This window comes from Littorina saxatilis, linkage group LG16, assembly GCF_037325665.1.
Source record: "Littorina saxatilis isolate snail1 linkage group LG16, US_GU_Lsax_2.0, whole genome shotgun sequence".
Taxonomy (NCBI): Eukaryota; Metazoa; Mollusca; class Gastropoda; order Littorinimorpha; family Littorinidae; genus Littorina; species Littorina saxatilis.
Window position 1 is genome coordinate 30,914,850 of NC_090260.1, and position 14,567 is coordinate 30,929,416.

At 41.8% G+C, this 14,567-nt stretch overlaps 1 protein-coding gene across 4 annotated transcripts in view; it reads right to left on the reverse strand.

Moving 5' to 3' along the window:
- Window positions 1-10,730: 10,730 nt before the first annotated feature.
- Window positions 10,731-14,567, reverse strand: part of LOC138950820 (fasciclin-1-like) — a 29,112-nt gene continuing 25,275 nt past the window's right edge. For 3 of the 4 annotated variants that reach the window (XM_070322538.1, XM_070322540.1, XM_070322539.1), the window contains 2 exons: window positions 12,315-12,435; window positions 10,731-11,002 (listed from right to left, as the gene is read on the reverse strand). In XM_070322538.1, the coding sequence (XP_070178639.1) occupies window positions 10,788-11,002; window positions 12,315-12,435 (336 nt within the window). In that variant the 3' untranslated portion in view covers window positions 10,731-10,787. The other variant, XM_070322541.1, reaches the window with a different exon arrangement.

The window sequence follows — 14,567 nt, forward strand, 5'->3', positions numbered from 1 at the left end:
ATGTGCATCAACTGTCCGTTATCAAATCCAGGGGCACCAAAGAGACACTAATCGATCAGTGAAAGGGGCAATGTCGTAGCATAATATGCTACCTTCGTGCACCCTCAGCGGATTCATCAACAGTAGAACCCTTCTTTTAAGACCTATAAAAAAAAATCGGAGAAAATTTGGTCTGAAAAAGCGGGGTACATTTACAGAGGTTATGCCGAACAGAAAATCTGTTTAAAAAAAAAAAAAAATGTCTTTAAAAGGGAGAAGTCTTAAATGGGGGGGGGGGGGGGGGGGGGGGGGAGATGATATACGTTATTTGCGTTTATGACCAAAATATGACATTTTACACAATCTCGACAGTCATTGTTCACCTCGACCGCTATGAGGTGAACAATGACTGTCAAGACCTGTGTAAAATGTCATATTTTGGTCAAAAACGCAAATAACATTTATAATGTATCGATCGAATTCCTTTCAGGTACTGACTTTGTTGTTGTTTTGACGATTGAACGAGCACACACACATGCAATCAAACACATGACGTGTGTTTTGTAGTTCCTTTGAAGTTTCGGTCAACCTGAAACGCCCAAATATGAAGTTTTGTATGGCCTCTGACGTCACATGACTCAAAGAAGGGAAATCCAATGTCCAATCGATACATTTCATTTTGTAAATGACACATATATATGTGTCAATCAGCTGAATCAGCACACGCAGAAAACAGCTACACTATAGACCTTTTCGGTATCTGAGCAGATCTCGCGAGACTCGCTCTTTGTTATGCTTTGAATTTCGCACCTTGGCTTTTGCAGCTAGCGCGAGATTGCTGTACCACATGCTTTGCTATGATCTGAAGTTTGCTATGATCTGAAGTTTGCGAGAGCTTGGAATACCGATAGTCAAAAGCCATCGCTAGAGTTCGTGTGAATCACAGCCGTTTGTTGTGTTTAATTTAGATTCAGAGGTACATAATAACGTGCTATTGCAGATAAGCTTACAGTGAGTCGCATTGAAATCACTAACTGACGACTACATTGTGAAAAAAAGGAAACTGGATCACACGGGTTCACGATGGCTCAAGGGTAAGATAAACCACGGAAAAATAAATTCTTTGAAAATTACTCGCTTTTTTAGGGAGGGCACCTAGGATGTTCTCAAGCGGTGAGTGTTTAAATGAAAGGGTGTTTGTACAGCAGACAATGTGTGTTAAAGCCTGACAGTATCTGTGATGGTTTATGGGAGGCTTACTGTGCCTTTAAACATTGATTATATTGTCTTTTGGTATGTGTCCATGTGAAAGAATTTAGGATGCTTCCATAGAATATGTCTTCTTCTTCTTCTTCTTCTTCTTCTTCTTCTTCTTCTGCGTTCGTGGGCTGAAACTCCCACGTACACTCGTGTTTTTTGCACGAGTGGAATTTTACGTGTATGACCGTTTTTTTACCCCGCCATTTAGGCAGCCATACGCCGTTTTTGGAGGAAGCATGCTGGGTATTTTCGTGTTTCTATAACCCACCGAACTCTGACATGGATTACAGGATCTTTTTCGTGCGCACTTGGTCTCGTGCTTGCGGTGTACACACGGGGGGGTGGTGGTGTTCGGACACCGAGGAGAGTCTGCACACAAAGTTGACTCTGAGAAATAAATCTCTCGCCGAACCCCGCCACTTAGAATATGTCAAAGCCTGGGCACATCTGTGGCAGAATACAAGCAGTGCATGGCGGATTTAGGGGGGGGGGGGGGGGGTTGGGTCGAAGGGGGGGGGGGGGGGAAGAGAGAGAGTCAGTCAGAGTGGTTTAATTGCTAGGCAATATGCCCATTGCAAGTGGGGATGTCTTTGGGGAAGGGTATTCGAACACTCAAATATCGAAACCGAAAGCGAAAGTGCACACATGCAGTTACAGAAATTACACGAATGAGAGTGTCCGTTCAAACTGACATTACAACATGTCAGGTGTGTCGCGCTCTGAACAAGGCTAAAATGTCCGTTCAATGCCCATTGTCTTTCACAATACACACGATTTCAGGTTCGATCGCAAAACGTGTGTTAACCGAGGTAGAACCGGATCAGGTCAATGAGTATCTTTTGTCTTGCTTGGATTTGCTGTAGATGGTGCTGGTTTAGCTTCCATCTTTCCACTGGTCTCCACGAGGCGAGCTGCTGCATGTAGCCCAGTTCTTCTGGAATCATGTTCTTCGAACCCTGCTTGATAAACCAGAATGTTACTCCGTCGCTGCACACCGCACTCTGTGGGTTGGACACAAGCACTAAATCGTCCGTCTCGAAAGAGAGAGAGAGAGAGAGAGAGAGAGAGAGAGAGAGAGAGAGAGAGAGAGAGAGATAGAGAGAGAAAGAGATAATTAAATGACAGTTTCTGAGCTCAGGTGACCCTAGATTGTAGCATTTTGCTTCCTTGAAAATAAGTTTGGGTGTGCCCCTGCTTCCTTAAGATCCTGGATCCGCCCTTGACCAGAGCATGTACCTGGGAAGGACGGTATCTTTAAGACAGGGGTCCCAGTTAGGCACAAAAAAAAAATAGTCTGTTTACGGTAACCCGACCGACCCTATTTTTTTCGCGCGACCCTAGACTTTTTTTTGGCATTTGGGGGAAAAAAAAATCTTTGTGTTTTTTTTGCAAAATAAGGTAAAAATATGGTTTTTTGGAGAAGAAAAAAAGAAAAAAAATCCCGACCTACCGACCCTATTTTTTTGGCCTATGTTACCGTAAACAGACCTTTTTTTTTTTGGCCTTATGATTGCCAGTCCAGCAAAGGTGCATGAAATAAATCTGTTTCTGAGTGCATGCACAGGATAGTACCCAATATTGACGGACTGTGTGATATCTTCTGCTATGGTCTGTTGAGACAGTGATATCAAAATCGAGACAGGAGGTCGAGATTTTGATATCACTGTCAAAACAGACCAATAGCAGAAGATATCATCACACAGTCAGTCAATGTTAGATATATTGCTAATTCTCTGGACATTTTGTATTTACTGTAAAGAAATTACAAAAGTATTTGTCTCAGTTTTGGCTGTTCCATATCCCTCCCTCTGATTATTATTTCTTTTTGTTCACTCTTTTCTTGTACTTTTCAGTATTCAAAAATGTCTTTTCTTTCAAAAAGTCTTTAGTCACTTGCTCAACTAAATTCTGGGATCATTACATTTTCATATATATTTGTTTGTTTTTAAATTTAGGTGTTTTTGTTTTTGAAGTGGGGAAGCAATAAAGAGGTCGTCGATATCAAAACTGATATCGACGGAAATGTCGTCGATATCACTTTTACAATGAGCTCAGTTTTGCCCAATTGACCAATGGAAATCCACATAACATATGAAATAGCAATATAGTGGCATATCGCCGTAACTCATTTCAGACAGCTTTTCAGCAGAAGGCCAAAACTGATTATTGTTATTGTGAAATAGTGTTTATATTTGTACCTGATATGGATAAAAAGATAAAATAATGTTAAATCATGTATGACAGGGGAGGCTACCGCTCCCTTCACAGCAGACTCTGCACCCGAGTTGTTGGCCTTTAAAAGTCAACACCCGTGGATTGTAGAATTCTGTTTGTGATGGGGTCTGGTGCTTTCCGATTGTCTGTATGTTCATGGAAACCTTCGGGTTTGCTTAACAGTTTTTATAGGGCTAAGAAATTAGCCCTAACATTTTCAATCCTGTTTGATTGCACTTGGCCTCCCGAGGTGATCGTAGTGTTTAGGCACACGGTTACAATGTATTGTCCATTGTAATTTAGAGAATATTTCTCATGGCAAATTGTTTACTTGGTCTAAAGCATAAAAACATCAAAATCGCCAAGAATCGAGTTGCACCAAAATTCCAGGATGACGACTATATGCTACAATTGGAACTCCGCTGTAAAAACCTCCCAAAAATCTGAGAAAATCAGGTCGTAAAAGGGAGGATATTTTAACATGGAGGTAAATTTATAGACGTGAATAGAAATAGAAATTTTCCATTTTTAAAATGTATTCATTTTAATAAACAATGCTGTATTTCCTCAAGCCACAAGTTTCTTTGCATAATTTGTCTGCCTTTTTTTCATTGTGTATTTCTCTGAGATGGTGAGCCGAACTGTGCCTTAAATTATGTCTAGTCTGCTTTGCAAAATCTGTGGTTTGCGTCCCCAGCAATGCTACCAGATTTTTCTACAAAAGAGTTGTTTGTTTGTTCGGTCATGGGCTGAAACTCCCACGGCTTTTACGTGTATGACCGTTTTTACCCAGCCATTTAGGCAGCCATACGCCACTTTCGGAGGAAACATGCTGGGTATTTTCGTGTTTCTATAACCCACCGAACTCTGACATGGATTACAGGATCTTTTTCGTGCGCACTTGGTCTTATGCTTGCGTGTACACACGGGGGTGTTCGGACACCGAGGAGAGTCTGCACACAAAGTTGACTCTGAGAAATAAATCTCTCGCCGAACGTGGGGACGAACTCACGCTGACAGCGGCCAACTGGATACAAATCCAGCGCGCTACCGACTGAGCTACATCCCCGCCCCTACAAAAGAGTGAGCAGGCTAGTGGCCGTAAGAGGAACAGACAAGAGAAAGTTTCTAGTTGTACAGACAACAGATCTGCTTGCTCATAGAATTATTATCAGACACCCCCCCCCCCTGTTCTTTATCCTCACTCACACACACACACACACACACACACAAACAAAATTTAGCCTGCTTCAGTCAATAAAAATCAGGGGTATATATATTTCAACATCAAGAAATACATGTTTTTCTCTCTTCACTCTTCCAGAAACATAATCGTATATAGTGTTCAACGCACAACCATATTCTGCAACACTAAAACTATTAGTGGCATGCATAAACTTTTTTTTTTCTTCTGTGATATGGAATGCGCTTTTTTTTTTTAAAACCTCCTACAACCAAGAATATTAATCTTAATAAAAACTATAACATGGCATGCACTGACATGGGAATTAACCCATACGATTTCGCCTTATTTTGTACACATGATTGTCTAGAATACGAGCAGTACGGTTAGTGGGAAAAATTTTAATACGACGAGAAGAATTACTAGACTACTTTTCTTCGCAAGCACATACCAAAGCAAATCCAGTATTTTGACACATGAGTACAATTTTTGTCAGTAAATATTGAAAGAAGCATTTGTTTTAAATGTTTTGATAAATTTAATTAACGCTGCGATGGACGCGTGTGAAACATGTTTGAATCACATGGATGTTCAAATGCTGTGTGGAGTACGCTCATTTTTCTGAAAATGAACACCAAGTGTGCTTGAGAATACTCAGTTCAAAACAGGGGTCCCAGGTCTACATACAGTGTTCCAAAATGTATGACACCAGGGGCGGATTGGGGGGGGGGGGGGGGGGGAGGGGTGTTACAGACCCCCCACCCGCTCTCAAAAAAAAGAAAGATTTCTGTCTGTGAAAAAAACACAAAATGAGTGGCTGCTGACACCAGTTGATCATGTTTAAAATCAAGGATAAGCCACAAATTGTTTATAAAATAGCTAAAATTCCTCAGCTCCCCCCCCCCCCCCCCCCCTCTGGCTTAACTGCTCCACCCCTGGACACAATACTCAATGTTCTAAAATTACATGAACCTGTGTTCCACATTAAATTTAATAAACTGTTTGTGCGTTACATCATATGACTAAATACTCAGTGATCAAAATAAAACACCTTGAATAATCCAAATATTTGACACAAATAAATCAGTTAAAAATTCAAGTGATAATTCCAACTTTTAAATTTCAATAGGTTAACTAATATAAGTTGAGGCAAACATAATTATTAAGTAATGACATATTAGTATTAGATACTGTCACAAACATCTAATTAGTAATGTTAACAAATATGTTTTAAAACATATGTTCAATATGAAAAGTAAATGTAACAAAATTTGGTTGACATAATAAAACAATTTGACACACACACACGCAAAATACAAATGATACAGTATGTACATTTCTCACGAAAAACAATTTCTATTATAAAAAATAGATATATCTACAATGTATATGTATACATAAAAGGGCAAACTCTGAAAGTCGTTTACAAAAACAACTGATATGTTCAGTATTTGAATAAAACGCCCATTATTGTAAGACATTTACGTGTTTAGCCAAAAAAATTCACACAAAGCTAACGGAAGATAATGAATTTCTCATTAACATTTATTTTATTCAAATTTTATTGTTGTATAAAAGACAAACTTTTGTGTGGCGGTCAAAAGGCAACATTGTATAATTATAATGGTAATGTCCAATATCTAAGAGCAATGAAAAGAGTCAAATCCAAGGAAATCATACTGGCTTCATTCGTAAAAACACATATGTATATATACTGTACATATGCAGGCAAGCAAATAAACACACACACACACCCTCCTCCTCTCTCACTTACCCACCCCCCCCCCCCCCCACACACACACACAATATCCTCTTCCTTTCCCTTCACTTTTGCTCTCTCGAATTCACACATACACAGACATCCAAATACTCAGTTACCTTACCAGTAAAAACCATCATGTTGTAAGTGACAACTGTTAAATATTGACAGAATTTTGATCATAATGACAAGCATCCACCAAAAATCAATTTGAATATATACATACAAAGACGTGTATAAATGTATTTCATTCAACTCCGAGTGTTCCGTCAAATGTACACACCCTTGAAAAACACTTTGTGCAAGCAAATCAGGTCGTGTCTGCTCACGCCAGGGGCCTATATTGCAGGGACTGCTGCACATATACTTCATTGAACTCTGTTCCATCAAACGTCCACACAAAACATATCACATGTTTGTACATATTTTCAACATCAAAATGAGGCGATGAGACCTGCTGGCCAAAGCTTTGGAATAAAACTATTGGGAATACCGCACAAGGAAATGTTTGCTACAAGAATGTACATGTCCTAGAGATTGAGTACAGTGGAACTGCCATTTTGAGACCCTCCATTTTTTCTTCTTCTGCGTTCGTGGGCTGAAACTCCCACGTACACTCGTGTCTTTGCACGAGTGGAATTTTACGTGTATGACCGTTTTTTTAATCCGCCATTTAGGCAGCCATACGCCGCTTTCGGAGGAAGCATGCTGGGTATTTTCGTGTTTCTATAACCCACCGAACTCTGACATGGATTACAGGATCTTTTTCGTACGGACTTGGTCTTGTGCCTGCGTGTACACACGGGGGTGTTCGGACACCGAGGAGAGTCTGCACACAAAGTTGACTCTGAGAAATAAATCTCTCGCCGAACGTGGGGACGAACTCACGCTGACAGCGGCCAACTGGATACAAATCCAGCGCGCTACCGACTGAGCTACGTCCCCGCCCGACCCTCCATTTTAAGACCTTGCTTTTTCAGATTCTCTGTTTATAAGGTCTGTAAATTTACCTCCATTTTAAGACTCCTCCATTTTAAGACTCCTCCATTTTAAGACCTTGCTTTTTCAGATTGTCTGTTCATAAGGTCTGTTAATTGACCTCCATTTTAAGACTCCTCCTTTCTAAGACCTGATTTTGTTCAGATTTTTGAAGCTGGTCTAAAAAGGGGGGTTCCACTGTACTACGTACAGATTTCATGTACAACTTAATATCTTCCATGCACACACACACGCACACACACACGCACACACACACTATACGTTATTTGCGTTTTTGACCAAAATATGACATTTTACACAGATCGAGACAGTCATTGTTCTCCGAAACCGCGCTAGTGGTCGAGGTGAACAATGACTGTCTCGATCTGTGTAAAATGTCATATTTTGGTCAAAAACGCAAATAACATTTATGTATCGATCGAATTCCTTTCAGGTACTATGACTTTGTTGTTGTTTTGACGATTGAACGAGCCCGGGCACACACACATGCAATCAAACACATAAGCTTCATATTTGGGCGTTTCAGGTTGACCGAAACTTCAAAGGAACTACAAAACACACGTCATGTACTGACTTTGTTGTTGTTTTGACATTGAACAGCACACACACATGACGTGTGTTTTGTAGTTCCTTTAAAGTTTCGGTCAACCTGAAACGCCCAATTATAAAGTTTTGTAGGCCTCTGACGTCACATGGCTCAAAGAAGGGAAATCCAATGTCCAATCGACACATACATGCATGCAAGCGCTCAAACACACACACACACACACACACACACACACACACACACACACACACACACACACACACACACACACACATAAATACATGCATGTGCATACACACACACACCCACATCCACACACACTACTCCTGAGACAGGAACCAGCCGATAGTAAACACAACCAGTGAAATATGAACAAAATGTCAAGAAGGTATAAATAAACAAAACAGTAAATCTGAGTTCATCAACAATTCGCCTCCTCAAAGACTGCCAATTTGTTCCTCAAAAAAGAAATATCCTCAAGCCAACAAAAAAGAAACGGAATAACATACAAAGGAAATAAAACAAGACCAACTAAAGTACACGCAATGACACCGCAATAAAGCGCAATGCAGCTCCCTGCAACGCAACACAGTGGAAAGAAATTACACTGCGATAAAGCGCAACGCAGCTCACTGCAGCGCAACACAGTGGAAAGAAATGACAATGCCATAAAGCGCAACGCAGCACACTGATACGCAACACAGTGGAAAGAAATGACAATGCCATAAAGCGCAACGCAGCACACTGATACGCAACACAGTGGAAAGAAATGACAATGCCATAAAATGCAATGCAGCACACTGATACGCAACACAGTGAAAAGAAATGACAATACCATAAAGCGCAACGCAGCTCACTGCAGCGCAACACAGTGGAAAGAAATGACAATACCATAAAGCGCAACGCCGCTCACTGCAGCGCAACACAGTGGAAAGAAATGACAATGCCATAAAGCGCAACGCAGCTCACTGCAGCGCAACAGAGTGGAAAGAAATGACAATGCAATAAAATGCAATGCAGCACACTGATACGCAACACAGTGGAAAGAAATGACAATGCCATAAAGCGCAACGCAGCTCACTGCAGCGCAACACAGTGGAAAGAAATGACAATGCCATAAAGCGCAACGCCACTCACTGCAACGCAACACAGAGGAAAGAAATGACAATGCGATAAAATGCAATGCAGCTCACTGATACGCAACACAGTGGAAAGAAATGACAAGGCGATAAAGCGCAACACAATGCAGTACACAGACCTGCCAATCCGTGTGTACCATTTAGTTTGAGGTTTTTTTGGGTTTTTTCAGCGTAGAAAATGGTGTTTTAGTGTAGCATTTTCTAAAATGTAATCCCAACTCCGCATTCATGCCACCATGCACAATAATAGACATTTTTAATAAATTGTCATGAGAATGCAGGAATATAAACCGCCCATTAGAGATTTCATGTATCTGCAGTGCCTCTTTTCAGAGTAGACAATGCTTTACGACCCATTTTTTTACCGCTTCACGGAGTGGGAAGCAAAAATGAGTATCAGGAATCACTAAAAAAGAGGGAACTGTTGCATACTTGTGATAATTTGTGTAGCAATCTTTAGCTTGGCATAACAGCATAGCAATTGCTCTTAAAACGCAGCGTGCTACGCTGAATGTCTAGCAGTTGGCAGCTCTGGGTACAACACAATGAGAGCGTGTTAGAGCACAAAACAGTGTAATGAAATGCAAAGTGATACAAGGTAACATTTTTTTTTTTTTTTTTTTTTTGGTTTTTTTGCTTAACGCCCAGCCGACCACGAAGGGCCATATCAGGGTGGTGCTGCTTTGACATATATAACGTGCGCCACACACAAGACAGAAGTCGCAGCACAGGCTTCGTGTCTCACCCAGTCACATTATTCTGACACCGGACCAACAAGTCCTAGCACTAACCCCATAATGCCAGACGCCAGGCGGAGCAGCCACTAGATTGCCAATTTTAAAGTCTTAGGTATGACCCGGCCGGGCTTCGAACCCACGACCTCCCGATCACGGGGCGGACGCCTTACCACCAGGCCAACCGTGCCGGTCTAGTGATACAAGGTAACATGGCATCATGTAAAACAACAAAGTAACATAGTACTGTTAACAAGTACAATAGGAAAAAAACCGCAAATGATTCAAATGTAAAATTAGAAAAAATAACAATCACACATACACCTGACAGTCGCCTTCCTGAAAACCACTTTAAACAGACAGAAAAATGATATACAGCCATTGCACAGACCTATAAACTCAGCAAAAGTTAAAAATTAAGAAAAATATAGGATAAACAGAGAAACAAGAGGCGAAGCCTTCAAGGCTCACGTAAGAAATCGACAAACAGTAACACAAACTCAATCACTCCGTCACACATACACACACACACACACACACACACACACACACACACACACACACACACACACACACACAGTAAGCATAGGTGAAACTGTGCAAGAAAGCGAGACCCTGGATCTGCCAAGTAGTCTCGGCCCGCTCACAATAACAATGACCGAGACTTTCAGTAATTCCTTTGCGTGACGTCTAACCCTCTTACGTCATAATGTGACGTCTTCAAATAGTTTCTATCACACACGTCAAACACTTTTGACCGAGACTGACGTAATCCATAGACTCGGAAATGTTAAAGTTTCTATCACACACACACACACACACACACACACACACACGCACGCACGCACGCACAGACAGACAAAGTTTATCATCGCATAGGCTACACTTACGTGAGCCAAAAACAACAAGGCTTGGATGGAATGGGGTGGAATGTGTTTTTAAATCACCAATGCCGCAGCATTTTTAATAATCTCTAACAGAGTCGCCGTAACACATTACCCATGAACAAACACAAAGAAAGAAGACTCGACCAAACACCTAGTGAATGACTGCTCGGCGAAGAAGACAAGGCGTACAAATCATCGCTTGTGAAGATGACGGCATCGATGATGTGAATGACGCCATTCGTTCCGCCAATGTCTGAGTGTATCACTCTGGATTGTCTTCCCTTGTAGTAGAGATAGGCATCTGATAACAGAGAGAAAAGTCAATTAATTAATTAATTAATCTAAAGGAGGGTGCAGTACTTGAAGTTTAATAAATCAGCATGTGCACACCGATGAACACACAAGCAAGCACTCATTCTCCCCACATACACACACACTTCTTATCTCTTTCTTTTACACACACACACACACACAGACACGCACACACACAAGCAAGCACTCATTCTCTCTCTCTCTCTCCCCCCCCCCACACATACACACACTCCTTACCTCTCTCTCTCTCACACACACACACACAGACATGCACACACACTAGCAAGCACTCATTCTCTCTCTCTCTCTCTCTCCCCCACACATACACACACACCTTACCTCTCTCACACACACACACACACACAATCAATCAATCAATGAGTCTTATATCGCGCATATTCCGTGGGTACAGTTCTAGGCGCTCTGCAGTGATGCCGTGTGAGATGAAATTTTATACGGCCAGTAGATTGCAGCCATTTCGGCGCATATTTACCTTTCGCGGCCTATTATTCCAAGTCACACGGGTATAGGTAGACAATTATTAACTGTGCCTAAGCAATTTTGCCAGGAAAGACCCTTTTGTCAATCGTGGGATCTTTAACGTGCACACGCAATGTAGTGTACACGGGGGGAGGTTCGGACACCGAAGAGAGTCTGCACACAAAGTTGACTCTGTGAAATAAATTTCCGCCGAACCTGGGATCGAACTCACGCTGACAGCGGCCAACTGAATACAAATCCAGCGCGCTACCAACTGAGCTATATCCCCGCTATATACACACACACACACACACACACACACAAACTCATCCTGTCATGCTTTGAACCAACTAAAACAATCCCTTCCCCCTGGTTTTGACGAACAAAAGCACAAAACCATTTAGCCGAGGCTTTGAAATTTACTGAAAATCTTCAATATACACTGTAAAAATAAATCTGACGTGAAAACCTCCAGCCCCACCCGCTCTTAAAGTACCTTAATTTTTCAAATGTTTGAAGGTCTTAATTAAAGGGAGAGAAAAATGCAGACCTGTTAAACCCCCAAAGCTTGAAAAGGGTAATGGTAAAGTCCAAAAAAAGTAATCTGATGACCAAAATAATAACCTAGTGGTTACAAACGCCAACATTAGCAACACAAACCTAATTTGAAGCACATTTTAAAATTGTAGTCTGGACTCAAATGGAGTATTTTTTCCCAAAAAAACTATTAAAAAAATAGTAATAAATTACTCTAGAATAGTAAGGATAAACAGGTCTGACTGAATGTATCTACCCACAAATTTTGTTTATTTTGAACTCACATCTTGTTGTGGCACGGCGGTATCGGACTTGGTCTCCATTCAAAGCTGTAAATGTGCGCTCCACCCCAATGGCCGTCTGGTCCAGGTAGATTCTCTGTCGTGTAATGTGTCGCATTAAAACCTGAAAACAAAAAAGCTGTGAATATACGCTCCACCCCTATAGCTGTCTGGTCCAAGTAGATTCTCTGTCGTGTAATGTGTCGCATTAAAACCTGAAAACAGAAAAGCTGTGAATATACGCTCCACCCCTATATAGCTGTCTGGTCCAGGTAGACTGGGTAAGGACTGGGTGGCCGAGTGGTAACGCACTTGCGCTCGAAAGCGAGAGGTTGCGAGTTCGACCCTGGGTCAGGGCGTTAGCAATTTTCTCCCCTCTTTCCTAACCTAGGTGGTGGGTTCATTAGTGCTAGTCTTTTGGATGAGACGAAAAACCAAGGTCCCTTCGTGTACACTACATTGGGGTGTGCACGTTAAAGATCCCACGATTGACAAAAGTGTCTTTCCTGGCAAAATTGTATAGGCATAGAGATAAAAAATGTCCACCAAAATACCTGTGTGACTTGGAATAATAGGCCGATCTGCTGGCCGATGTGAATGCATGATGTATTGTGTAAAAAAATTCCATCTCACACGGCATAAATAAATCCCTGCGCCTTGAATATGTGCGCGATATAAATTGCATAAAATAAAAAATAAAAAAAAAATAAAAAAAATAAATCCCTGCGCTTAGAACTGTACCCACGGAATACGCGCGATATAATCAATCAATCAATCAATCAATGAGTCTTATATCGCGCATATTCCGTGGGTACAGTTCTAGGCGCTCTGCAGTGATGCCGTGTGAGATGAAATTTTATACGGCCAGTAGATTGCAGCCATTTCGGCGCATATTTACCTTTCGCGGCCTATTATTCCAAGTCACACGGGTATAGGTAGACAATTATTAACTGTGCCTTAGCAATTTTGCCAGGAAAGACCCTTTTGTCAATCGTGGGATCTTTAACGTGCACACCCAATGTAGTGTACACGGGGGGAGGTTCGGACACCGAAGAGAGTCTGCACACAAAGTTGACTCTGTGAAATAAATTTCCGCCGAACCTGGGATCGAACTCACGCTGACAGCGGCCAACTGAAAACAAATCCAGCGCGCTACCAACTGAGCTATATCCCCGCCATATATAAGCCTCATATTGATTGATTGATTGATTCTCTGTCGTGTAATGTGTCGCATTAAAACCTGAAAACAGAAAAGCTGTGAATATACGCTCCACCCCTATATAGCTGTCTGGTCCAGGTAGATTCTCTGTCGTGTAATCGAAAATTTTTAATTAAATTTTCATTTGATTAATATACTTACCCGAGTCACATATTTAGCATTGACGCAGTCGATAGCTAAGGTGTCTGAAACGCTATCCCGCCTATAGTCTAAGGGAAGCAACCCAAGCTAAAAAAAGTAGCAAGCTTGCTACCCTGGGTTGCCTCCCGTAGCGTATCACGCCACAGATCTCGTACCTGGTACGAGACACCCTCATTCGACTTCTAGAATACAAAGAAACTAAAAGCGGGGAAGGTGGGAGGGAATTACCTATGTGACTCGGGTAAGTATATTAATCAAATGAAAATTTAATTAAAAATTTTCGATTAAATTACATATTCTTACTCCGAGTCACATATTTAGCAGATAACTCCAACAAGGTGGTGGGTAAGATCAAAAAGTTCAAACTCACTCTAAAGTTCTGGAGAGACAAAAACCAGCTGCCGCCAAGGAAGGAATGGGCCGAGACCCATCCTGACAGAGGGCAGCAATGTCTGCAGAACCTGATAAGACAAAATCCTAGCGCCAGAAGCTGTGCGCAGGACATCATCCAAACCTCATAGGCCAAAAAGGCCAAGGAGGAGGCCCAGGCCCTGGAAAAGAGCTCGGGCCGAGCCGAGGGAAAGATAGCATAAAGCTACGACAAGGCAGAGGGAAAGAAAATTCCTTGCCAAGAAACTGGCCCACTGCCAAAAGTCAGGAAAGGATCCCGTGAGAAAGAAACCACTGACTCACTCTAAACCCTTGCCAGGAACTGGCCCACTGCCAAAGGACAGAAACGGACCGAGAACCACCCTGATTGACAGCCGAGATGTCTCTCAGGCAAGAAATGCGAAAGACAACATCAGAGAGCCAGTAAGCTGTGCCCAGCACTTCTTCCAATCTTCTGAACCGTAAAACAGTCCGGAAAAGGACCCCAGTCTTGGATAAACCCGACC